This window comes from Pteronotus mesoamericanus, unplaced genomic scaffold (assembly GCF_021234165.1).
Source record: "Pteronotus mesoamericanus isolate MK-2021 breed Mesoamerican mustached bat unplaced genomic scaffold, CSHL_Meso_final contig_220, whole genome shotgun sequence".
In the NCBI taxonomy this organism is placed as follows: Eukaryota; Metazoa; Chordata; class Mammalia; order Chiroptera; family Mormoopidae; genus Pteronotus; species Pteronotus mesoamericanus.
Window position 1 is genome coordinate 118202 of NW_026555091.1, and position 27149 is coordinate 145350.

The window sequence follows — 27149 nt, forward strand, 5'->3', positions numbered from 1 at the left end:
GCAGCCCAGCCCTGATTCCACACAAGGACTACGGGGGGGGGGGCCCATGAAGGACACATGAGGACGGCCACCTCTGATATCCTGCATTTGTGGGTGGCCTCCATGCCACTCGACTGCTGAGTGTGAAGAAGCCAATTTGTGAACAAGCGGTGTGACTGTGTTCCAATAAAACTTCATCTCAAACACAACCCGGGGGCCAGATTGCTACCACAGGTTGCTGTTTCTACTAAGTTAAAGGCTGAACAGGTAAAAGCTTGATTTTTAGACCTCAGCCAACTGATCAGGCCAGACACTCTGGGCCCCTCCCCAAATGCTACCCAACTTGCTGCTGGGGCACAGTGTGCACGGACAAGGCATTTCTCCCCCAGAGTGCCAGAAGCTGCGGGTCACTCCCAATGTCTAAGCTTCCTTAGAAACAGAATCCCCCATTTTTTATGTAGGCACATGGGATCAAGTTCTGCCCAAGGAAATTTAAGCAGAAGAATCGTTAGCAATAACTGAGAAGTCTTCTTAAAACAATGGGGTGTGTCCTTCTTTGCCCTTCCTTCTTCCAGGTGGCTAGACTGTTGATTGAATGGCTGGAATTTAAGCAGCCATCTTGGGCCAAGAGGTGGACGTCAGGTAGCGAGGGCAGCAGGATCGCAAGGCAGAAGAGAGCTCAGGCCCCTGAGCGTCATGGAAGCACCGTAGCGGCCCAGAACGGCCCTCCTCCAGGCTTTTGCATGAGAGGCAAGTAAGTCTGTAAATTATCTAAAACACCAATACTTTGAGTTTTCTCTCTCAGACGTAATTAATCCTAACTGATGCCCTCACAGAGCTCAAAATGTCTCCCTGGGGTGGCCCATTCACGCCTGCTTTCTTCTCTACTGGCCTGGAGAGAAACTCGGGACAGTTGCCTGGGGCAGGACCCCCTCCCCCCAACCTCATGTGGCGTTTCCATCTAATGAGATGAGCACAGGGAGGCACGGAGCCTAAGGCTGCCTGAGGCTGTGGACAGAAACATGCTGGCTGAGCACAGAGCAAAGCCTCCAGGCCTCGCAGCCCCCAAGCCTGGGCAGCCCTGGGCTCCCTATATCCCACTGTCCCCACACAATTTATACTCTGGCATTGATGTAACAGTTACCCAAAAACAAATCCACATCCCCTCTGCTCTCTAGAACCCTGTGGAGAGAGTTACAGGTACACCCAGGCAATGCTAATAGAAGAAAGCAGACCAGCCTCTCTTCTCAAAGGATCAAACAGGAAGCTAATCAAGAGTTAGTGTTCTTCACGGAGATCCCTGGCAGCTCAGGGCTGCTGGCTTTGAGCATGGGAAGCCGCAAATGCCAACTTGCACAGAGTCTGCTTTTTCTGCCATCAGGGCTACCTCTGAGCCTCTCATAAACCCTAAAAGGTAGGTTCTTTTTGTTCTGGCTCCACCACGGCCCAGCTGTGACCTTGAGCAACGTATTAACTTCTCTCTGCCTCGATTTCCTCATTTGCCCAAGTAAAGACAATAACAGTATCTACCTTTCAGAACTGTTTTTCAAGTCAATGTATTTATTTTATTTGTTTTTTAGCTTATATTGAATTTATTGGGGTATGTTAAGAAGATTAAATCCGATAATATTTGTAATGACTTCACCCATTCCCAATAAATGCTGATTGTGACTATAGTTGACCCTTGAACAACACAGGTTTGAACTGTGTGGGTCCACTTATATGTGGATGGTTTTCAATAAATATATTGAAAACTTTTTTGGAGATTTGCAAAAATGAAAAAACAGACAAACCATATAGCCTAAAAATATTGAAAAAATTAAGAGAAAGGTATGTCATGAATGCATAAAAATAACATATTTTCTCTTCCTTATGATTTACTTAATAACATTTTCTTTTCTCTAGCTTATTTTATTGTAAGAATACAATATATGATATATGTAACATACAAAATATGCATAGGGATGGGCAAAAGTAGGTCCACAGTGGTTCATATGGAATATAATACAATGATTAATAAATCATAATATGATATTATACTCTGTGTTCCGTGTACTCAAAACTGAGAACCTACTTTCGCCCTACCCTGTATTACTGATCAACTGTTCATGTTCTCGGTAAGCCTTCCAGGCAACAGCAGGCTATTCGTAGTTAAGTGTTTGGAAAGTCAAAAGTTGTAAGTGGATTTTTGACTGCAGAGGGTTCAGCACCCCAACCCCTGAGTTGTTCAAGGGTCAGCGGTACCGTAATGGCTAGGATATGAGCATTTCCTTTTTCCAGACGAGGACCCTGAGGCTCAGAGAGGCGAAGCAACTTGTTCAAGGACCCTCAGCTGGGGCTGAGGCTTTGCTCTGAAGCTTTGCTCCTTGCCCCCTGCCCCTGGCCCCCGCCCCCACCTGCCCCGAGATAGAGACAGTGTGCATGTTCCAAGACCAGTGGTTGTGATTCCCAGGGTAACCCAGGGGACCCCGGCCCCATGATGCTTGTCCCGGTGTCCCCCCGCCAGGCCCACCTCGGCCCACAAGCGCTGCGTGGGCCTGGCAGCCTCACCTGATGACGGTGAGGCAGCTGAAGCAGGGCTGCAGTTCCCGCACGCCGTAGTCATTGAGATTGTTGTTGTCCAGGTCGAGGGCGAGCTGCTTGCGGAAGTGGTGCAGGACGAAGGAGAGGGCGCTGCAGTCGGCCGAGTAGGCGTTGCAGTAGGTCAGCTTGAGGTAGTTGGCGCAGATGCCCCGGGCCGCCAGCTGCCCCACCTTCTCGCTCTGTGTCTCGTAGATACAGCGCAGCATCCAGATGAAGGTGGGCATGGCCTGCACCTGGTTGAAGCCCCCAGACTGAATGCGGGGCAGGCTCTTGAGGTGGGACCGCAGGCTGACAAACAGGTGCGCCCACAGGGCCTTGCGCTTCCTCCTGAGGGCCGCGGCTGGCACCAAGTGGCACAGGAGTTTCTTTTTGGCTTTGGACAGCAGCCCGCACAGGAAGAGGTTGGTGAACTGAAAGTGGTCCTTGTTCTTGAAGGGGTCTTCCCGCACCGGGCCACTGTCCCCCAGGCACTGGAAAGGGAAGAAGCGGGGAGAGCAGGACACAGCTGTCACCTCCCCAGGAGGCGCCCACTCCTGGAAGAACCTGAGCAGCTCCCGAGGGCCCACCTTTTTGTCCACCACGAGGAAGAAGGCGGTAAGGAAGGCCTGGAGGGTGATGTGGAAAAACTCATAGGACTGCTGGTCCCCTCTGAGGTCCACCTCTGGCATAGCCCGCAGGAAGCCCAGCTGCAGGTCGGCCTCCTGCAGCTCCGAGGCCTGTACCTCCTCCTGGCTGAAGACGAAGAGGTTCTTCTCCATGCCCCAGTGGGCCACCCGTCCCAGCGACTGCAGGGTGCCCAGGCCAGTGCGGAAGGTCTCTGTCTGGCTCCGCGTGTTCCGCTGCACCAGGCTAGTGGGCTGCATCCTGTTGAGGTGGACTTCGGTGATCAGCAGGAAGACATCGGTCAGGGTCACAGTGCAGTCGGGCAGCTGCAGGGAGCTGTCGTAGGCGCTGTGGAAATGCTGGAAGCAGCGGAAGATGATCCAGCAGAAGAGGGGCACGGCGCACAGGCTGCAGAGATTGGGGTTGGCCTCCAGCTGGTCCAGCAGGCGGCCCTGGATGGCCCGGTCAGGGAACATCCTCCTGGTGTAGGCCCGCAGGTGGCTGGGGGAGAAGCCCCGCAGAAGCACCTTCTTCCGCAGGAGCTGCCGTGGGATCTCGATGCCCGTGCGGGCCGTGAGCAGCTTGACGGCCCCCTTGAGCAGCACCCCGCTGAGCAGGTTGGCCAGCAGGACCAGGGGGTGGGCAGGCTCCCAGGGCGACGAGGTGTCGGGCACGTGGCTCAGGTCGAAGTCCGAGTGGAGCTCATCCAGGCCGTCAAAGGTGAAGAGGGCGGTGTGGGGGAAGCGCAGCAGGAAGGTGAACACCTCCTCGGGGTCCTGCTCTGGGTAGCAGTAATGCTTGAAGAGCAGGTCCTGCAGGCTCAGCATGTCGCTGTCCTTGAAGCAGCTGAACATGCGGCAGCGGAAGTGGAAGTAGAACTTGAGCCCTGCGTCTAGCTGGCCGGCGGCCCAGAGGCTCTGCAGCCGCTGCAGCAGCATGGACTTGCCCACGCCAGCATCGCCGGAGACAAAGATGGTCTCGCCCTCCTCGTTGAGGATGCCTGTGGAGTGGTCCAGGAGGCAGGCCAGGCTGCCCAGGCTGCCCAGGCTCTCGTTGCTGAAGCTGACGAGCTCCATGATGGTGTCTGTGTACGTCTCCTCCAGCAGCACCTCCTCCTTCTGTGAGTAGCACAGGATGAACTTGGAGTTGCGGCCCAGTTGGTGCCGCAGCTTCTGGGTGTACATGCTCACTGGAGGGAGAGTGGGGAGGGTGCGGCACAGGCGTCCCGGGAGGCGAGGGGCCCCAGGAGAGGTGAAGGCAGAGAGAGAGAGAGAGAGAAGCAGAAACCAGATTGCATGAACGAGGGAAGTCTCAGGAGGAGAAACAAGCACCCAGACAAACCCACAGCCTGGACCCTGAGGCCAAGGGCAAGGAGGCCTCAAAGGAAGCCCCTGAAGACTCCAGAGCTGCAGTGCCTGCAGATCCTCAGGCCTTGACACCTCTGCCTGACCTCAGATTTAGCAGCCAGAGGGAGATGGACTTCCACTGGGATCAGTGTCTGAGACAGGCTCTCTCTTCCTCTGCACAAGTTGTCGCTGAACTCCAGCTAGAAACTGAAGCTCCTTCACACTCCGGGGCCAGGCCGGAGGGCCCCGCAGCCCCACGCCCTCCTGGGGCCCTGTTCACCTCGCTGGAGCCAGTCCCCATTGTAACTCGTTGAGGCCGAAACTGCCCTGACCTTTCTATAACTTACTACACTGCTCTGGAAACAAGTCACGATGGTCTCACAAAACCAAATGCTGACATTTTCGGTGATAAAATACAACACTGTATGTTAAACTGGATTGCAAAGGAGCCGCGCCTCATCGAAATCACCACAAGTGAGTAAACTAGGATGAAGCCAGTCTCCTTTGACTACAAGGGGCACGCCAGCCCTGTTCCCAAGCTGAGCCAGGCGTCACTGATGCTTTGCACATGCCCCCGGTGGGTCCTGGGCCTGCCCGCAGGGCAGTGGACACAGCGATGCGCTGACGGGGCTCCACTCCACGCTCTCAGCAAACCAGGGCTGTGAAGTGGGGCTCACACCAGAAGGCGGGTGGTCCTTCCCCAGACAAAAGGTGCTGCATACATTCCTTTAAAATGGTTTCTGGGTTTTAATTATAATCTAATTAACAAACATTAGACACACATGCACATTTCCCAGTTTATCTGAACGTCCATCTAGTCCAACGGGACTGTCTGCTTAAAATTTGCGAACTGAATTATATTTTTTACCACTTTTACTAAGGTATAATTTACATACCATAAAATTCACCCACTTTACAATCGATTTTGGATACTAGCCACTGATTTTTAGTAACTTTACGAAGTCCCGCAATTGTCACTAACCATCCTGTTCTAGACCGCCTCCATCACAAGCCCATTGGCAGCCAGTGTTGGTCCCATCCCTGGCCGGAGGCAACTCACTGCCCATTCGCCTCCTGCCTCTAGAAATTTGGCTTTTCTGGACATTTCATATCAATGGAATCATATTAAACATAGTCTTCCACATCTGGCTTCTTGTGGAGTGAATCATACTTAAAAAGTTATCCCAGTAGCTGGCTAACAGAACCAACAGAGAGTCCTTTGAAAGAACTATTCATTGAGGGGCTGTTTCCCTTTTCACCTGGGGGAGGGACGCGTAGGAAGGGGACGAGCCTGGAGGGCGAGGTGTGAGCAGTGGCGGGCGGGTAACTGACCCTGTCGGTTGGCCTGGTTCCCTGTAAGCGCACACCTTCTGGGCCATTGTCCTTTTTTTTATTTTCAAGGTCAAACTGGATTCTTTAAAAACCAGAGTGTAGGACTTTGGAGCTGGTACGTTGTTCGCAACTGTCTCAAAGGGGTGAGGGCACACACATGGGAAAAAGGCCCCCCAGGCCCCTGACCAGAGGGTACATTTGTGTGGTGATTTACCGTGGCCTCTCTGAGGGTGGGGACCTTACCTGGGTCTGCTCCCCAGCGGACCCCTGGCATCCAGCCAGGTGCCTTGGCACATTAATATCTGTTGAATTAATCAGTTAACTAATGGGGTGCCTGCTGCTTTGGAAATAAGGACTGGCAGCCGAGGGTGACGAAAGACTACTTCGCCTTCTTCCAGATTTGAATCTGGCAAGATTTTCAAAAGGGGGAAAAAGGCAACCTTGAATCTGTGCAGCCATGAGAACATCTACACACGTCAGAACAGGAAGTAGGAGGTCAGAACAGAGGTCATCCCCACACTTCCATGGACCCCTATACAAAGCAGACCAGCTGCATGTGGTCACTTCAGGGATAGTCCTCGGGGCTACTCTTGGGTGACAGGGACCAGCTCCCCTTTTCTAGAAGGAACCTAGCACCCGGGCCCGCGGTGGGCCAGCTTGCACGAACTCTTGAATGTAGCTGGTACAGCGTTTCCAAGCCCAGGGCCTTATCTGCTTGGCGTCTGCAATCCCCTGGGCCGCCTCGTACCTGGGTCGGTGTTGACGACAGCTTTGCTCTGAACGAGGCTGGAAGGGGAGAAGCCGACCTCCGACAGCCAAGGCCTGAGGTCCACGTAGGCGTCTGCAAGCTGCTGCAGCACGTAGAGGAAGAACTCGCACACCTCCTCACCCTTGCTCTGCACCAGGTCCAGGATTTTGCGGACCTGGTGGTGGCACAAGCATGAGGGCGTGAGCCTGGCGCTCCGGGTGTCCTCCCACTGGAAAGGTCCACCCAGCAGGCCCCGAGCTCTCGCTGCTGCCTGGACAGTCCCCCGGCCAGAGTAAGATGCTATGTGTCTAAGGCCTAGAATCTGTGGAATGGGCCACGTCAGCTAGAAATGCCATATTTTGCCACATATAATGTGTACTTTTTGCCCAAATTACTGAGGGGAAAAATAAGGATGTGTATTATACATGGGTATGACGATTATACACCATGGGTATAACAATCCTGTGTATAATGTGCACCAAAAAACGTGGGTGTGCATTATACAAGGCAAAACACGGGAACCGCACCGCTCTACGCGATCAGGAGGCTTCCATGAGCCTCAAAGTACGGTGAGGCTCACAACTAGAGCCGTGCCCACCTCTGGAATCTTCTCTGTGCCTCCCTTTCTGTTTGGAATGAATGCTATTGCTCTCCAGGATTGAGTGCTGAGGGGAGAGAGTCATCCCATAGGCAAATGAGGTGGGCACCAGGCCACACAGCGAGGGCATAACAGACCCCCATGTAAGTTATACCTTTAAAAAGGCTTTTTGCATTACTTAAAATCAGGAGAAAACCAGAGTAAGCTACTTGTGCTCTCCCCAGACATCCTTCCGGTCTCTTCTGAGCCCAGCAGGTCCGTCATTCCTCTAAGCAGAAAGGAGCATTGGGTCTTGCCCATTTTGTTTTTCAGAAGATGACATAAAGCTAGAGTGAAATCAAGGGCTGCTGAGACTTCCCACAGTGCAGTGGGGAGAATTCTTTGTGGTGGACCCGGCTTTGGATGCAGAAGCAGAGGGCCAAGCCCAGAGTCTTATCCGCAGTGGGCAGTGCCCAGCCTTAAAGGCCCCAAGGGAACGTCACTGCTCGTGTTCGTGTTTTACGCTCGTTTTCTTCTTCCCCCCTGCCCGTTTAAAGTGACTTTAAAAATGGGTTGTTGGGGAACCAGTGTGCATAGGCAGGCAAGATCTATGGCATGCTCTTCACACGAACACAGAGGTACAACACATCACTGTGTGATGCGCCCGTAACGCCGGCCTTTCTGTTCCAGAAGTGGCCGCAGTGGGAAATTCTGCCCAGTGTGCCAAACTCACGGCTCAGCACGCAGGTCAGCTGGGAGACGCCCCCCAACCCCCACCACCAAGCCCCCCTCCTGCCAGGCCAGCCCCTGCCGCCACCACACCTTGTCGGGCTGCGTGGGGCAGACGCCCACGATCTCTGCGTCTTCGTCCGAGAAGTAGTCATTCTTCAGCAGGTTGTCCAGCAGACACTGAGTGTTGTGGATGTGAGTGACCAGAAGTTCACGGTAGCTTTTCAACAACTTAATGTGGGAGGGAAAAGACTCCAATGGGATTATTTCCATCTCACTGGGGCCCTGCTTCTCCATCGTTAAAGTAGCAAGTGGCTACATATCCCAAATTCATCTTCGGCCGCATGGGTCTTCCTGGTGGAGGACAGTCAGGATCCAGGGCCCCTGCCTCTCAGTGCAGCCCCTGGAAGAAAGCAAAGGCCGTGGGAAAGGTCCCTCCCTCTCCCTTTGGTCCTGGAATATGTCTGTTCAGAGCAAGCAGGAGTCACGCTTAAGACAGAGATCTGAGATGTTAAAGAAAAAATCCTCGTTTAATATTGCTTCTACTACCATTGCTAAGATAGGGGACCAGAGGTAGGCGAACTTGTTTGTTTGTTTGTTGAGCAAAACTTTTGTTTAATCCTCATCTGAGGGCATGCTTATTGATTTTAGAGAGAAGGGAAGGGAGGGAGAGCGAAAGGGAGAGAAACATCAATGTGGGAGAGAAACATCGATTGGCTGCCTCTGTACATGCCCTGACCAGGGACCAAACCTGCAACCTAGGCATGTGCCCTGACCAGGAATCGAACCCATGACCTTTGGGTTTATAGGACAACACTCCAACTAACTAAGCCACACTGGCCAGGGCTGGTTTTTGGCAAAATTTGTAAATAATTATTATTATTTTAAAGTGTGCCTCAATCCTAGACTAGAATAGAGATGGGAAGCATATTATTTTCCATAAAACTTTTAATTGGGACTGGAGGTTTCCACATACCCTCAGGGGAGAGAGGGCCCAGAATTGGGAGCACAGGGACCGCGGGGGCTGGAGAGAGGGTGGGTCAAAGCACAAACTGGCTGGAGGAGAGAGACAGTATGAAGTCGGCTGTGTAGTCGAGCCCAGGAGCCCGGGAACACTGACGTCCCAGCCCCTATGGCCCAAGCTGAGCTGCGTGCAGCCTCCCGCACAACCCTGCCTGGCTCCCCTACACCTTCAGCCAAGTCTGCTGTGTACACGCACCTTGGGGCATGAAGGGGGCACACTGCCATGTGGGCAGAGAAGCGCCGCAGAAGGAGAGAGGGTGGGAGGGAGCGTTGGCACAGACTCCCAGGTAGTGGATGACCAGAGAGAAGGTTGTTTTAAAATATTCTGACCTCCCCTGGAAACCCCATGCATGTGCTGAACTTCCTGTATGGTTAGGAACAGGGCCCAAGCTACTTGGGTATGAAACTACAACTTGGGCCCCTCCCCGATACTCTACATCTCACTGATTGTTTCTTCTAACGGAAGAGCCTTCAGCCACTTCTGCAGTCACCTTTGCGAATACAAAAATGGGTCATAATCTTGGAAGTAGCAAAGCCTCGAACTGGCCTCCCAGTCTGTCATCTAGATAGAAAACCCGCACATTCCACAGAGAGAGTTTTGAATTTTTTTGTTGCTGTTGTTGAGCTCAAAACGAAATCTACAGATTTCTGAACACAGCCCGGGTCATGAACGTATGTCTCAAAAGCCGCGTCTGTCACATTCAAGTCCAGTGGTTCTCACTTTGTGGCCATCAAGGCACACGTGAGTGTCCTGGTCTTTGACACGCTGCAAGCCGGACAGAGATTCTCAGCAGGAGAATCACTCTCCTTTCATAACCTGAGTGACTGCGCGAGAGACACCACAATTTAACACTGTATCCAACAGAAGGGCAAGAGAGCCCTACTGAAAAGAATCTGAAGGGATGACGTGATTGATCAGTTACTATTCCACTAAGAAAAATGCTTATCTATTATACACCAATTCAGCCTCTTCTCTTGTGGTCAATTCTATGACCCACTTTAGGATCCAAGCTTTAGAAAATTGGTTGCTAGAAGAAATGCCCATTGATAATGTGAAATTTAAATTAGCGGTTAACAATACCTTTCTAAGTTTCTGGCATCATTCTTTGAAGTAAGTCGGAATATTTTAAAACAAGCTTCTCTCCTTCAGTCTCCAATGTCTTTCTGGCATCTGCAAAATCAAAGAAAAGATTGTCATGAGTGGTGAATGAATGAATGAAATTGGCCTTAGGGGAAACTGGAAGGGTAGCAGGGCTGGGGTAGTGGAGAGCTACCCCCGCCTGGGGAGAGCTACTTCAAGGGCGTCTCAGTGCCCGAGGGCGGCGAGGCTGCTTAGCCACCTGAGGGCCAGCACAGCGAAGGTGGGAGGCCTCCCCAAGAGCGGCAGACTTCCGGGGGACACTCAGTTCCTTTGCACTCATCACGCATTTGTGCAGCTTTCAGGACGTACAGTGAATACAGCCAACTGTACCTCTGCTCTCTGGAGGCTTACAGACAGTGTCACCAACAGACCCCTCCCAGACCACCAAATGCAAAGCAAACAAAATGACAGGAGGCAATGGTAGTGGAGGAAAGACAGTAAAGGTTTCTGAAGGGGTTTCTGAGGGGAACTTGGAACCCCAGAACGGAGGGAGGTCATTCTCTGCTGACAGTCTAGGGAAGGCAGGTGAGGGCCGGGGCTTAGATGGGTTCCGTGGCTGACCTGTTTAATTGCTTCTACTACCATTGCTAAGGTAGGTGACCAGAGGTAGGCAAACTTCTTGTTTGTTCGTTGAGCAAAACTTTTATTTTGCTCAACCTGACCTGTTGTCAGAATGCACGCAGTGCGGTCGCCAGGACGCCTGGGGGAAAGGATTCGCTCATAAGGGAGTCCCACCTCAGGAGAGCGACCAGGACACAGGGGCAGAGCGGGGCTTCCATCCCTGCTTCCGCCGAGGAGAACACACGCATGCGCGCATGCACGCACCCCGTCTGGCTGTCTAGCGAGGGAATCGCCCCTGGCCCGTTTCTTTCTTCCCCTCCCACTCTCCCCGGTGGCCTGAGAGGAAATGTGCATTCTTTGTAACTGAGGTGCTAAGATAAAAAAAAAAAAACCTTGCAGAAAGACATTCTTCATCTCCATAGACGTCCCTTTCTGTGCTTAAATAACTTTGCCCAAGTGTAAAAGCATTACCGGCTCACTGTGGGAAATTTGGGAGATGAAAAAAAAGTTCAGAGGGAAAAACGTCACCTGTAACCCACTGTGAACATTGTGGAGTATTCCCTTTCTGCTTTCCTCTATGGGCGGTGGTGCCCACACGGATTTTTCACACGTTCATTATCGCGCTGGAGTTGACCCCAAGCAACTCAGGGAGTAAGGGGAACCCAGCCCCCGTGCAGTCAAGAACCCACGTGTAACAGTTGACTCCCCCAAACTTAACTACTAATAACCTACTGTTGGCTGGAAGCCTTTCCAATAACATAGTCAATGAACACATATTTTGTATGTTACATGTTTTGTCTACTGCACTCTCACAAAGTAAATTAGAAAAAAGAAAATGTTATTAGGAAAATCATGAGACCATGACTGGGGTGGCTCAGTGACTTGGGCATCGTCTGTAGACTGAAGGGTCACCGGTTTGAGTCTCGATCAGGGCACACGCCTAGGTTGTGGGCCATGTTCCCAGCTCAGGGCTTGTGAGAAGCAACCGATCATAGTTTTTCTCGCACCTCAGTATTTCTCTTCCTTCTCTTTCTTCCTCCCTTCCCCAATCTCTAAAAATTAACAAAATCTTTTTTCAAAAAGAAAATCATAAGGAAAACACTTTTACAGTATTTATCAAAAAAAATCCGCATGTAAGTGGACCAGCGCAGTTAAACCCATGTTGTTCAGGGGTCAATGGTACCTGTATTTTCTGTACCTTTACCAATATTTCATGTTTCTTTCTCTTTTCAGCTGCAGAGGGTGGTCTCTCTGACAGATGCTGTGCTTACCCGGTTTTTATTTTATAAAGCATGGTAAGTCCCACCCACCACTCTTTGCACTACGAAAACCCCGAGTCTGAGAAATTCCATGTGCCAAACAGAGGAGCAAAGGTGATGCTGAATGGTAGCACCTTCCTAGCCTGGGGTGCTGGGAAGACTCCGGGGTGCCCTGGTCTCGTGCGTGTATCTCCTGTGATCCAGTATCAAGCCCTGTGTTGCCTGGGGATCCCAGCAGGGCGCAGAATGATCAGAGCTAACGCTGGGTAAGTGCCCCCCATGGGCTGAATGCCTTCCGCTCGCTGTGAGAGGCAGGGAACACAGGCTGAGATGTGCTCTCTGGGGCCAGCTGGGCTCATTAGCAAGTTAACCATTCTCGGTGTCTCCTTTTCCACAAAATGAGAGGCCCTACCACCGAGTGTTACTGTAAAGACTAAGTTAATATCCACCAAGTGCCTAGACCAGGGCTGGCATACAGCAAATACTTGGTAATTACCACCCATTTAATCTTCAATCGTTGAATCCTTAGGACTGAGTGGTAGGTGGCGGAGGTCACTGGTACTGTCAATTTACAAACCAGGAAACTGAGGCACACTGAGGTTAAGTAGCTCCCTGTCCTTGGAGGGTTTCTGAGCAGGCAGGGCAGAGAGTATGGTGAGCACGGGATATGAGAAATGAGCGGAGAGGCCCGGGGCCGTCCCTGCTCCCCTGAAGGCTTCCTTGGGTCCCCCTTGGAGCCGCCTGTAGTAGAAGGGAGAAGGGGTTAGAGTGCTGTCTCTTAGGGACTTCAAATTTGAGACATCCAGAGAGTCCCCATAACCCATACTCATGCATGGTGCGTCAAGGCTGCCTACTGCTGAGGGACAGTCTCCGTGGTCACCCAGGCATGCCAATCCTTATCCCGTGTGTCCTGATAATAAACCCCATGAACAGGGACACTGCAGTGCACCCCTGTTCCCTGAAGGACACTAGCCAACACGTCCATTCAGCAGCCGCTCCACTGTGCCAAACTGTCCAGCAGAGCCTGAGTGTGGAGGTCACCCTGCCAACGGTGTGACGTCCACTCCCGGTGGGGGGGGGTGGACGGAATTAGGCCTCTATCCCAACTGTTGGTGGTAAGGGGGCTAGAAACCTCAAGAAAATCATTTCCCATCATCCACCCTGGCTGCACAATATCACTTTTTTCTCAGATGTCCAATCGTTGAAAATCATCACTCACTCTTTTTATAATATATGCATATTTCAAAATAAATGGTACCTCTTTCCACAAACTGGTGTTGCAATCCCAGCAGATAAGATTCCTAAGAGATGAGTCCCGTTCCTTAAAACATTCTTTAACAATGTAGTAGAGGCTGATTTAAGAGTCACAACCCAGCGTTCTTTAAGCAGTGGGCGCTGTGGAGTCAGGCCCTTCTGCAAGCATTTCTGCTGCCTATCAGTTGGGAAAAAAAAACAAACAGAAGCAAAGCCTAGGCCAGCTCTGCTATGCCCCTCCCTGGGGCTATGGAATCTGGCCCAGGGCTGGACACTCTGCTCCTATGACCTCACCTTTCCCCAAGTTCTGTTGATTTCTCAGAATGTGATTTCCCCAACATGCCGCTGCTCCCTGAAGCCCTGGAGGCCGCAGGAGAAGGTCAATGATTTCGTATACACAGAAAGGATGAGTCTATGGCATGTGACTTCATTGACTACAGGACAGTTTTCATGGACTTTCCTACCCTTTCTTTGAAAAACATCACAGTGAGAGAAGTATGCTACACAAGAGATGGCTGGGGTTTTCCCCCTAAGCACCAGGTGGGATCACGTGTCTCTACCCCCCTGCAGTTCCTTGCTTTGACCCACGAAAGGTGACCCTGAGCAGGAAGGTTTCGACATCAGCGCATAATTTATCAGTGTGCAACTCGCTGGAGGTGCTGGCTGCTCCACCCCCCAGGGCCCACCAACAATGCCAATGAAAGGAGCCTTCCGCTAACTTGTGATGCACATGCAGAGTGAGAGAGAAACCATATCTTTGCTCTTCGGGAGCTACTGAGATTTTGGGATTATCTGCTGTTGTAGCACAACCTAGCCTAGCCTGATGGATACCACCATTTTGGACAAGAGCATTGAGCACATTCAGAAACGGAGACCCACTTTCCAGACGGCCAGTTGGAGACAGAACTATGGAGTGCGGCCCAGAATACTTGCCACAGCCCTCTCCCTTCCTTGGGCAGTTTCTAGGGGACAGAACCCATGGCAATCAAAGGACCACTCGGTAAAGAAAGCCCCTACCACTCTTTTGCAGATACCGTAAAACTGATTTTATTTATAGAATTAAAAGTTAACATAAAGCATCATTCCCTGCCTACCTCAAACTTAGATGTTATCTACATAAGAAGTAATCTACATTTTTTAAAAAGCTGAAATATTAAGCCACTCACACTCTTGATTTGTACTAAGGTAGCCGTATGGGCTCGCTGTGATCCCAGATGCTCTAACCCAGATGACGAAAGGTCAACTGGAGGAGACTCCACCAACCTGGTTGTAAAGCCCTGCACAGAGCAAAGACATCCACACATATCAAGGGTCGCATCTGACTCACCTTGAAGAAACCACTTCTCTCCTGAATAAGACTCATTTTGGTGAAGAAGATCCACAGCCTCTTCAGACCATTTCCCATGAAGAAGATAGTTATACCATGTTTGTTGGCATGAACCACTTGGAAAGTCGAGGACAAAGTGATGATCTGAACAGCATGGCTTCACTACTCTCAAGTTGCCCAACAACAAGGTGGGTGGACTGACGCATCCCAACGGCAATGGAAGAGCAAGCTACCATGGAGCACATTGTTATGCAAGATGGATAGAGATGCACAGAGAGCACACGGAGGGTTGACTCAGAGTGGGTCCTCCCTTCCTTGCTGCATAATCCATTACATTAGCTCAATTACGCTTCTAGGCCTCAGAAACTAAATAAACTCGAGCCGCTGCCCTTCTGCGTTGGGTCTGCACAGAACCCTGTCTCTCGTGGTTGGTTTTTGTCTTTTGTCGTGTTTTTTTTGTTTTGTTTTCCTGGAAAACAAGTCCAGTCCTGTCTGCCTCTGCCACACGAGAAAACAGCCTTCTCCAGAGAAAATTTAGCAAACGGATGAAGCTACAATTATTATTTGAAGCTTTTAAGCTCCATTAACACTCATTTACTTTAATTGGAAAGCACTTAATTCCTCAGAATTACAAAGCAGATACAAAAATCAGCCTGCCTCTCTCGGCATCGCCTCTCTCGTGCTCTCTCCCTCCCTGCTCTCTCCCTCCATCTGTCTCCTCTTCTCTCTTTCTCTCTTGTGAAAGTAGCATCTAGTTTAGGCTCCACAGACAGACACTGCCACCCCCACCACAAAGAAAGGAACACAGAGAGAGCTAATGGAAGCGCTGGGGGTAGACAGCGGTGAAACGCAGACCCCCTTTCCTGGCTGCCTGGGCCTTCTGGGAAGTCACATGTCTGGCTCCTCCCAAGCACCTCTGTCTTCTGGCTAAGAATCCCTGGGAGCCCGTGCAGAGCCAGCCCCTCCCTCAGCTGTCGAAACCATGGACTTCTGGAATAGGACAGAACGTTGGCCAACACCCCAGTTCCCAAGAAACCGAGGCCCTGGGAAGGACAGAGGCTAGTCTGGATCCACCAGAACTGGAACCCAGGTCTCACAGCACTGAGACAAGTGCTTCTTTTTCTAACTTCCGGTTAAAGCAGCCCCCTCAGCAGCCGGGAGTGTCACCCCATTCCCCCAGCGGGGGCTGTCCCCTGTCGGAATGGGGAAAGGGCAGGGGCTCCACCTTACCCTGTCCCTCCCCTCGGCCTCTCTCTCCCCCACTTGAAACTCCCATGGTTCTTTATCCCCACCCTTCTCCGAGGATGTGCTACTTTCTTTCCTAAGTTCACCCTCACACCAATGGACAGTGGCAATGAAGGACAAAGACTCTACACCCAGGCGACCTGGTTCTAACCTCCTGCTGTGTGATTTGGACAAACACCACCACCCTTCTGTGCTTCCATGTTCTTACCTGTCAAGTGCAGGTAATAGGAGCACCTGCTTCATGGGATCGCCGCGAGGATTTGTGAGTTAGGACAACATGGTGCTTAGAACAGCCTGGGTAACACTGTGAGCATTTATCATGGTCAAGGGGAAGGTGGCCTAGGCCAGGACTTCTGCCGGGTTCATCTTTGAGGCCCAGCATTTGACTACGAGGGACAGGGACCATCGGGTTAGTACTGGATCTCCAGCGCATAAGAGGATGCTGATGAAAAATGGTCAACTGAGTGAATCTGGTGCAGTGCGCGGCTCACAGCAGGTGCCTCACCAGTGCTCGGTGAATGAATATGTGGATTTCAGGAGTTCACAGGCTCACTTAGGGAATGTCCCTTGCTGAGTTTACTAGTGCATAAATTCCAATCTGCAGGCCCCGGTATGTTTTTATTGCCCTAAGGCATTTATTTTATCAGCTGCTGCCTTAACAAGTTTAACCAGAGCCCAGCTCTCAATTTCTAGAGCATTTTCTTCGGACAGACTCGCCTACTGCTTTGTCACAACATCCCCGCACAGGGGCTGATACAAACTTGTTGACTGTTATTTTCCCGGTGTTATCCAGGCTTTGAAAATCTAAGTTCCAAAAACACCCTGCTCAGTATTCTTCTCTAAGGGGCCAGTGACACAAATATCATCATGAAGAAAGGCAACAGAGTCAGAAACCCAGATCTGGGAGTCTATACATGGGTTTAAGTGCTTGTGTGGAATAAAGTGCTACACAAAGACAGGTCCGGAAGCCGAAGGACATCTGGAGGGGGCATTCAGGACCGACACAGAACGTGTCTGGGGTTTCTCAAGTGAGAGGAGCTCCACAGGCACAACATGCGTTCGTAACCTCGGAGGCTCGCGTTGAACTCGGCCGGGGGAGAGTAAATAAGCGCTCTGCTGATTGACGGCCGGAACACTTAGCCTGAGGCTTTCATTCACGCCACTTGAAACTTGAAGGTGCATCCACAGTCAGCGGGGGTCAGGCTCACAGGTCAGCCCTTGAGCTCAGGAGGATACCTGGCATGAGTCTGGGGGACTCCAAGATGCACCTGACCTGTTGTGGCCTCTCACAACTTCACATGAGGGAAGAGGGAGGGGGGAGTGTGGACTCCCCAAAGTCAGCTGGTATGCATGGTGCATTCATGGCTTGGGGGCTTTTTTCTGTGACCTGAAAGCTGCAAATAAGATTTTGTTTTCCCTAACTGCACCTTTTATACACAAAGTGACCGGTAGATGAACAGGGCAGGGAAATCAGCTCTCTGGGGCTTTTGAGCTAAGGCCAGGGGGAGAACAGGCTAGCTTGAAAAACTATCTGATACCCATTCCCTTGGCCAGAGGGTCTGCGGCATTTTGTGTCTGCGGACGCTGACACCCTCTGCTCCATGGGGCCTTTTCTCCTGTTTCCAAGGAGCCAGGAGGGCAGGGACCCACCGGCATCCGTCCATCCACCCAGGCTCCTGTTGAAGGACCCTGGCACCCAGGAGACCCGCACTCAGTGACACACGCCTGCCCCAGAAAACCACACAGCGGCTACAAGCTCAGGGAGGCTGCCTCCCATTGCTGGTCCCGCCACCTTCTACTTGGTTCTGTGCTTCAGCTCCTTCCTGTGAAAGCCGAAAACCTTCGTGTCCGTCTCCAGAACTGTTTTACACATTAGGGCATAAGGGTGGTCAATTATCTTTTCCCCGTAGGTCGCTAACATAGAACACATTTGAGGGGGTGCTCCTCGAGGCCTGGCACTCCCTTTACAGTGAAATGCCCAGTCCGCCCCAACCCTGGAGGCTCTGGTGGCCACTCGGCTCCTTCTTTAGCTGCCCCCATACCCCCCTCGGCACACGCTCCTCTTTCCCACTGCGGAGCCTTCGGAAGCGCTGCTCCCACGGCCTGGCAGGCGCTCACTCCTCTTTATCCCCAGGAACTCGTTGCAGAGGCTCACTTGCGGAGAGGCACATCCCAGATGCCCCTGACCCTAGCACAGCTCTGCCAATATGTCTGGCCCATGGTGGTATTTTCACTGACAGGACTTACCCACTTATGCAATTCATTCAAGTGCTTCCGGCCCCTCCCTCCTCCCCTTCCTCCTCCCCTCCCCCCTCCAAGGGCCAGCAAATCCCATTTTGCCAGGGCCAGGTCTGTTCCATTCATTTCAACACCCCACCGCTTAGTAGACTCCTGGCACCAGCACCATCTCCTGATAGCATCTGTTGAATCCGTGTGTTGAAGAACTGAAGCTCCATTGAGCCGGGAGCAACCAGGAGCTACAAATAGCTTCCTAACAGCCTTTATTCAACACCAGACTGGGGAGCCAGCAGCACCCTTCACACCCGAGGGAAAGCCAGAAAAGCACTTGCCACGTGCCAAGGTCAGAAATGCTAAAGCATCCACAACTCACCCGCTGGAGCATGTGCTTTTCTGGGCCCTGAGTTCCACTGGCTCGGGCCTCTTGGACAATTGCCCAGGCTCCACAAGAGGTACAAGCTACTGGGGTGTAATGAAGAGAGATGATGAGTAAGGAATTTTTTTTACAAGGTAGGGAGTGTACGCGGAACAGGCTGCTGCGCTTCTGATGGGACGCTGTTCAAGTGCTGTCGCGTCCACCTGAGCCCCATCCTGGGAACCGCCACGCCAGGTTTCTGTCTAACCAAGTACCACCCCGCACACCTGTCCGGGTGAAGTGATGTTTTATTATACCAGGCTAACTGTGCACTCCAAAGGCTTTTATCTCAAAATAAACATCATAATCCACTTTAATAATGTTCATCAATACCAGTATCAGGGTTCCCCCACCCTACCCCACCCCACCCAGGGGATAGTAGATTATCCAGCATAAGCAATGGCTGAGGTTAAAAGTTGCAAATCTGGAGTAGGATTCATAAGCAGGAAGTACTTCAGAAGTTGAGGCCCCGCATCCAGAAATACAGCTCTATAAAGAGCATAAAGAAACACCTCGGCCTGTCAGCGAGAGGAAGTAAGCATGGAAGGTGAGGGAGGTGAGCACAGAGGGTAGGTACTCGCTGAGCATGGGTTCCACAGTTAGGGACTGGGACCCTGCTTCAAGTCCTGGGTGCGACACTCACTGCCTGTTGACCGTGAAGTTACTTAATCTCCTTGAGCCTCAGTTGACTCCTCAGTAAAATGGGGGAAATGGTACCTACTGCATAGAATTGTTGATAGGATTGTTAGGAAGATTAAATGCATTGGGTGGGGGGAAAGAAAGAAAACCCCAAAACCTCAGAGCTTTTGGAGCAGTGTTGCACATGGTAAATCATGTAACGGTTCGCCATTATTAGTTAGGGTCTATCTGGTAGACTCTACCATTGAGGCACATGGTCATCTAATTTCATTTAAAGCCTCAAACCAATCCTTCCAGATGGGAAGAGTTGTCTGCATTTCACAGATATAAACCTGAGGCTCATCAGGGTTAAGAACACTATTCAAAGGCACACAACCAGGAGGCGGCAAGACCAGCCCATGAACGCAGGTAATCATCATAACCACTGTTACCATAGTAATTACCGTGTACCGAAAGCCACGTGGAGTGCGCAGCACTTCCCCTTGGTTATTTCATCAAATGCTCAAAACCAATCTAAGGAAAGAGTTGTTACAACGGTTTTACAAAGGAGGACACAGTGTTGGAATGGTTAACTAGGTCGGCCAAGGTCAAGTGGTAAGTTAAGGAAAAAAGCAGTTCCGAACATCGATCCCAGTTCTGACACAAAACCCCATGGTGCCTTCCATTAAAGGTCTGCCTCTCTGGTATTTGTTACAGATCTTTTCTCTCTACTTGAAAGCATCAATGTGCCTGAATTCATATTAAGTGTAAAACAATGTCCTGGCTGAACAGAGTCCAGGAATGGCCCTCCCTGTGAAGAGACCCATCTATTGTCCTGAATTGTAAGCAGTTAAGAAATCTTCCAATAAAAGCCTGACTTCCCATTCAGTTCCTTCTAGAAGGTCTGGTTTGAGGGTCAGAGACAACAAATCACAGGAAGTTCTTAGTCATTAGGCTTTTCTTTTGGGGGGAATTAAAACAAGACAGATATTTTCTCATGCAAATCAGCACCTGCTCACAGATCTTCTACCATGGAGCAGCTTTCCTTGGCAATATGTGATTGTCCTCCCCAGTGGCACGTGGTTCTGGAACCACCTACCAGTCACTCCACCTTTTCCGCCTCTAGCCTGTGTGGCAGTGACAACACATAGACGCGCAAGGGATAGCAACGTCCTGACACAAAGACATCACAGTGGGGACTTCATGTTTTATTAAAATACTAACCACCCAAACCCTGGTGCTAATCTGGTGCTCACTTTGCAGTTACCTGGGCCTTCATGCGGACCTATTAATTAGCCCTTTAAACTATAGTGTTTCTGTAATTTACAGGAAGATGACTATTCAGCCAAACAAATTCCAAATTGGCATTTTACTATGGGTACCCTACTGATTTTAATGACGTGTGACACAAAATTGCATTGGTAGGGCACTCTGCCGCATCAGAGAGCCCAGGCACATCCGAGGGGCAGCACCCCCACCCCGGCTGTGTTGGTGGCTCCAGGGGCCAGAAGGGCTGCAAAGGGGAGGGGGCGGGGCAAGCCTGCCGTGGCTGACTCAGCATCGTAATCCCTGCCCACAGCTCGGTCTGTGGCAGTCCTGGATAAAACACAAGAGGGGAATTCAAGCCAGGAAGTCTCGCTGAGACACACTTCCTAGCACTGGGTAACAACCATCAGTTAACTGAAATGGCAGTGACTACTTGCTTCCTAGTACAAGAGTCAAGTTTGGAAAAGCCCCTTGCCCCCAACGAGCAGTGATGTGCCAAAGAGTTTTCCTCAAAACAAGTTCATACTCTGTGGATGGATGAAAGGAGTCCCTTGGTATGAGATGCAACTAACTTTGTCCAGAAGATAAAAGAAGCCAGGACTTCCAGAAACGTGTAAAATACCTATAGCTTCTGCTCAACAAAAATTCAGCACAGGAAAAAATTTTAGCTTTTCTAATTTTTTCTTGCCTAAAACCTGCCCCTCCTGCCCCAAAAGAAGAATCATAAAGAAACTGGTAACTTAAACCTCAAATTCCAGGTTTATGTCTTGGATTTTGAAGAAATATTGAACTCTTTTCTTCGGATGAAAACAAAAGACATGAATTTGATATTCTCTTAATTAATTATCAGCAATTGCACATACACTGTAAGAACACTTGACGTTATACCTGTATTATGTCACTGTTTATATTTCTAATGGCTTAACGGTGCTGCTGTTGGTGCCGCTGTTACTATCAAACTGTCAACGGCACACAGAGTGGATGCCAGCGTGAAATACTTTGCAGGAGTTGACAATGGTAGGATGTTGGTCCCCTCCCTCTCCACATTCCTGACTGTTCTTGATCAACTAAGAAGAATTTATTGTCCCCAGGCCAAGAGTCAGGGGGAAAAACACCCACAGCCCGGGTGCAGCCTAAGGGTGCGGCCGGCCAAAGAGCCCCGTGCATGTCCACATCAAGTCTGAGACCCAGCAGACAGCCCAGCTTTCTTGGGAGCGCATTTTATTATGTATGTGCCAATGGGGTGGAAGAAATCTCAATATTAAGGGCTAGTTTTCATTTATCAAGAAATGTATTTCTATCCCATGGAGTAATATTGTATCCAGAGCTGTTAATGAGCCCTCTAGGTGGGGAGAAGCCTGAGATTCCAGGCCTCGAAGCACCCAGCACCCAGAGCCACATGGCCCTCCCTGAACAGCGCAGAAGGAGAACAGGGGAACAGTGTTTGAGGGAGACAACTTTTGGACACTTTCCCTTGTCACAACCGTACTAAATAAATAATTGCCAAACACAGGTGACCCCTACTGTGCCTAATAGCTACCTGCGACAGCACCTGCTGCGCCTCCCACCCAGGCGTTTCATACGCATTGTCTCACTTAACTGCGGAAGCCCCAGGACAGTTACAACCTCAACCCCGCACTGCACAGGTAAGAAAATGGGCTCAGGCAGGTTATATAACTTGCCCGTGGTCACATGTCACCTGTGACAGAATCAGAACTTTGGCCCACGTGTGATGAGCTTGAACTTATTTCTCTAGCCCACAAAAATAGAACCTACTTCTCAGGCCCTCTGGAAGTCCAGGCTTCTCCTATCCCTCAGGCGTTGCTTGTTTTAAACCCACCTTTCTTAGCTGCCCTGCATATTCGGTGGAAGCCTGTCTCCAGCTTTCTGCCCTCAGCATCTGCCCCAGGGGGAGGCGGGTCCACCCTGCACACTCCTAAATCCAAGGTGGAGATGCTGGTTCTCTGCACGTAGGAAATCTTAGATTTACTTTTAGAAGGAGGGACAAGCCGGACAAAGGCTGAGACAAGCACACCCGGCTTCATCCTTAGAGCAGCAAACCCAGAGGTCGTCAAAGCCACGGGTTTACCGGTCCCTCCTCCCCGCTTCATGTAAAATGCCAACAGTGGAGGCATTTCCCGGAACGCAGAGGCAGGAGGGCATTCCTTCCATTTTGCACAACGTGACCGCATAGCTGAGGCTCTCGAACATGCCACTCAGGCCACGCTGCCCTGGAACTGTCTCCCCTTCCGTCCGCGCAGGAAGCCTGGGTAAGTCAGCCGCCCTGGCTGCACACGGGCATCACCCGCGACGTTTCAACGATCCGGCGGCTAGACCACCCCCAGGGGCTCTTGAAGGATTGGGCTGGGCTGCAGCCTGGCCATCTGGATTTTAAAAACGCCCCCGGTGAGTCTAAGGTGCAGGCAGGACCGAGGAGCCCTGGCCAGACCCCCGTGGGACCAACGATTCCGCCGCCGCCCAAGGTCCCGCCGCTGAACTTTGGCCGCCCTCCTCAAACCCCCGGTTTTCGGCCACCTGCCCGCGCCCCGCCCCGCAGCCCGCACGCTCGCGGGGCCCGCCTCCCGCGCCGCACCGGGAGCCCGAGCCCGTCTGCCTCGCGCGACGCCCGCCCCGGCGCTGGAACGTACCTGGGCTCCAGGTTTGCAGAGCGGGGAGCGTGCGGGCCGGGACGCGGAGGCCGAGGCCCGAGCCCGCGGCGCCCGCGGCGGAGCGGGGAGCAGGGCGGGAGCCGCCTCTTGGGCGGCCCAGTACGGGAAGTGGCGGGACGGCAGCGGCGGCCGCGCCCCTCTCTCCGGCGGCGCGGGGAGGCCCGGCCGGGCGGGGACGGGGGTGGGGGGAGCGGAGGGCGGGGGGCCGCTCCCGGCCGGGCGAGGGAGGGCCGGACGCGCGGAGCGCAGGAGTTGGCCTGGGGCGTTCCCTGCGGAGCGGTGGCGGTCCAGCCGCGGCGCCGGGCGAGTGGGCAGGCCTGAGAGGTTCGCCCCGGGGTGACACTTGGGAACCCGTCGCGCCAGCTGGGTCAAGGCCGGCCGCCGCGAGCCCGGGCCCGTCCTCCTAAAAGTGCCAACCCAGCAGCTGCAACAAGAGGCAACGCCTGGGTACGACACTGAAACTTCTTTAATTAATTGACTTTATTGGGGTGACATAGGTTACTAGAACCATACAGGTTTCAAGTGTGTAACACCTCGTCTTCGTACTGCATCGTGCGCTTACCACCCACGGTGAAGTCTCTTTCCGCCACTATTTGCCCCCCCTTTGCCCTCTTCCACCTGCCGCGCCCACGGGACAGTGAAACTTGTTAAAATGTGACACGTGCTGTCGGATGAATACCAGCTCCAAGTAATCAAGCTTTTTACAATGGAGCATACATTTTGAGCTGCACTTTTTTAAATCTAAGTTTTTCTTCCTGGCCCTACATCTGTTCTCGGCAGAGTACATTTTGCACTCGGTGCATTATGCTGTGATGACTTGTGAAGAAATTTTTAACGTTAATAAACTTCCCCCAATAAAATATGTCTTAAACATTTGAAATGGGTAAGGCCTACATTAGGCATAAGGATGCTATAAAAAAACTGTCACTTATTCACACTAAAATACATCCAATCATGTGACCGCATGTGTTCATGAACGTTGAAATTTCCGTCAAAGGCTGCCTTCTGAGAAAAGGGTGTTCATATCTAGAATGTGAAACTTTGCAAATGTAAAATTGATGGGCTACATTGTGAAACTTCTAAGCCCCAAAATGAAGATGCTGAAGATACTAATTTCTCTGGTTGACCCTTCTCTGAACTTCTAGGATTCTGAATTTTACTTTCCTTGTCTTTTTAACTCTTTCATTTTTTCCTTTTTCCATATCCTGTTTGTCTGGATACATTCTGAGTAACTTCTTCAATTTTGTCTTCCTGTTCATTAATTACTTTGTAAGTATTTGAATCTGCAGACTAGTCTCCCCACCTTCTCCGTGAGTCCTCCTCCTTTTACCTGGAACCTGTGAATATGGCAGAGGAGAATGAAGGTAGCAGATGGGATGAAGAGTGCTGATCAGCTGACCCTGAGATAGGAAGATGATCATGGATCATTTGTATGGGGGCCCAATGTAATCACAAGGGTCCTTACATGAGGAGGAGGGAGACAGGAGAATCAGAGATGGCAGCCCAAGGACTTGGCCCGATGTTCCTGGCTTTGGTGATGGAGGAATGGGGCCGTGGGCCAAGGAATATGTGTGGCTTCTAGAAGCGGGAAAAGTAGAGGAAACTGATTCTCCCAGAGAGCCTCTGGAAGGAGCGCTGTCCTGCTGACACTTTGATCTGAGCCCCAGTGAGACCCATTTAGACTTCTGACCTCCAGATCTGTTGTTTGATGAATCAGTTTTGTCTTAAGTCACTAAGTTTGTGGTAACTTGTAATAGCAGCAATAGGAAACCAATACACCATCCATTTACATTTTTAATTTCAGCAATAATATATTGGCTTTCTAAGAGTCCTTTGGTTCCAGTTCTAGTTTTCTTGGTCATTTTTAAGTCTCCCATTCTTTTCTGATTCTATTGTTTTCTAAAAAAGGCATAATTTTTGCTTTTCATTTAACTTTTTATTTTGAGATAATTATAAATTCACATGCAGCTTTAAGAAATAATGCAGAGAGAGCCACGTACCCTTAACCCAATTTCTCTCAGTGGTAACGGCTTGCAATGTCCCATCCAGGGTGCTGGTGTCCATACAGTCAGGGTGCAGAGCATTTTCATCACTACAAAGATCTCTCATGTTGCCCTTTTATATCACACCATCCCATCTTTAACGAATAGCAACCACTAATCTGTTCTCCATTTCTTTTTTTTAAGATTTTATTTAATTTTTAGACAAAGGGGAAGGGAAGAAGAAAGGGAGAGAAACATCAATGCGCTGTTGCCTCTCGTATGTCCCCTACTGGGGACTGGCCTGCAAGCAAGGCATGTGCCCTGATGGGGAATCAAACCAGCGACCCTTTGGTTTGCAGGCTGACACTCAGCCCACTGAGCCACACCAGCCAGGGCTGTTCTCCATTTCTATAACTTGTCATTTCAAGATTGTTATGTAAATGGAAACATACAGTATGTAACATTTGAGCATTGGTTTTTGTTCACTTGGCATAATTCTCTGGAGATTCATCCAGGTCATTGCATGTATCAATAGTTCTTTCCTTTTTACTGATAAGTAGTGTTTCACAGTATTACCACACAGATTGCTGAACCATTCCCATGTTGAAGGACATCTGGGTTATTTCCAGGTTTTGGCGATTATAAATAAAGCTGCTATATATATTCATGTACAGGTTTATATGTGAACATAAGTTTTCATTTCTCTAGGATAAATGCCCAGGAGTGCAACTCCCGGGTATTAAGATAGTTGCATGTTCAGTTTATTAAACTGTCCAACTGTCTTCCAGATTAGCTGTGCCATTTTACATTCCCACCAGCAAATGTATGCATGATCTCAGTGGTTGGATGTATGAACAAATTGTGTGTATACTCATACAATAGAATATGAGTCAGCTATAAAAAAAGAATGCTAAATGTTGGTGAACTTCAAGGACATTATGCTCAGACTCAAAAGGTCACATATTGTATGATTCCTTGTATATGAAACATCCAGAATAGTAAATTCATAGGGACAGAAAACATATTGGTGGTTGCCAGAGAACGAGGGGAGGATGGAATGGGAGTAACTGCTTAATGATACGGACTTTCCTTGGGGGTGATAAAAATTTTTGTAAGTAGATAGAGCCAGTGCACAACATTGTGAATGTATTTAATGCCACTGAATTGTTCACTTTGAAATGGTTAATTTTATGTTACATGAATTTCACCTCAAGAAAAAAGTTAGTTTAAAAAAGCAATGGTAAATGCGATTTTGTTTTCAACTTCAGCGTCCATGTGCGCTAGTGTATAGGACTGCAGTTGATTTTTGTATGTTTATCTTGTATGCTGTGACCTTTATGAACTCACTTACTGGTTCTAAGGGATGCTTTTGGTAGATTCCTAGGGATTTTCTGCATAAACAATCATGTTATCTATAAATTGGGACTGTTTCATTTACTGCTTTCCAGTGTATATGCCTTTCATTTTCTTTTCTTGCCTTATTGCACTGGTTAGAACTTCCGGCGCTATGTTAAAGAAGTCATTACGGGGAGGAAGGGAAGAAGGTGAGACTTGGTAGTGCTGGTCGCTCCCTACTCTTTTCTGACACTACCCTGGTAGTAGTGGCAGGGGATTGCGCTAGGGTACCTTGTAACAGCCCAGTTAGGGTAGAAGTCTAAATATGCTCTTGACCTTTGCTGGCTAGAGGTGGAGGAGGGGTTCCACAGTTTTTCTCTGTGGTTTGGCTGGAGTACAGTACTTATTCTCTAAACATTTTCCATCTTGCTAGATCGCCAGTTTCCTACTCCTTTTGCTAGACAGAGCAGGCTTTCTTATTATTTTTGGTCTGTGCTCATTGGTCCTGTTGGATTGCTGGCTTCTTCAGCTACAAGTCAGAGTGAGATGTGTGCAGCAAAGAAAACCCAGGGAACTCAGTACCATGCCATGCTTCGGGTCCTGAGGCCCCTGGCTAGTCTGCCTTCTCTCCAACTTTCAGTCTTCTTTTACATAGAATGTTCAGGGATTTTAGTTGCACTTAAGTAAAGAAACGAGGGAGAGTATGTCCCCTCCATCATCTCCCCAGAAATCAAAGCCACCGTGTATATTTATTTTATAGTGCTTTTGATCATTTCAATGATCTCAAAACCTTGGGAATCTAAATGTTTCTTCTGCTCCCATTCATGATTGTGTCATGTTCCTTATCAGGTGGAAACCCTGGGGACCGACGGTAGGACTGCTTCCTTCGGAGCATTTGCCTCTGCTCTGTTGGGAGCCT

The 27149-nt window shown here is 50.3% G+C and overlaps 1 protein-coding gene across 2 annotated transcripts in view; it reads right to left on the reverse strand.

The window, feature by feature from the left end:
• NOD1 (nucleotide binding oligomerization domain containing 1) overlaps positions 1-22973 on the reverse strand; it is a 37218-nt gene extending 14245 nt beyond the window's left edge. The window contains exons 1-5 of one of the 2 annotated variants that reach the window (XM_054571319.1): positions 22893-22973; positions 10002-10091; positions 7991-8300; positions 6592-6766; positions 2530-4354 (exon numbers count right to left, since the gene is read on the reverse strand). In XM_054571319.1, the coding sequence (XP_054427294.1) occupies positions 2530-4354; positions 6592-6766; positions 7991-8194 (2204 nt within the window). In that variant the 5' untranslated portion in view covers positions 8195-8300; positions 10002-10091; positions 22893-22973. Of the gene's footprint in view, positions 1-2529; positions 4355-6591; positions 6767-7990; positions 8367-10001; positions 10092-22892 lie in introns of those variants that run through there. The other variant, XM_054571320.1, reaches the window with a different exon arrangement.
• Positions 22974-27149: the final 4176 nt, after the last annotated feature.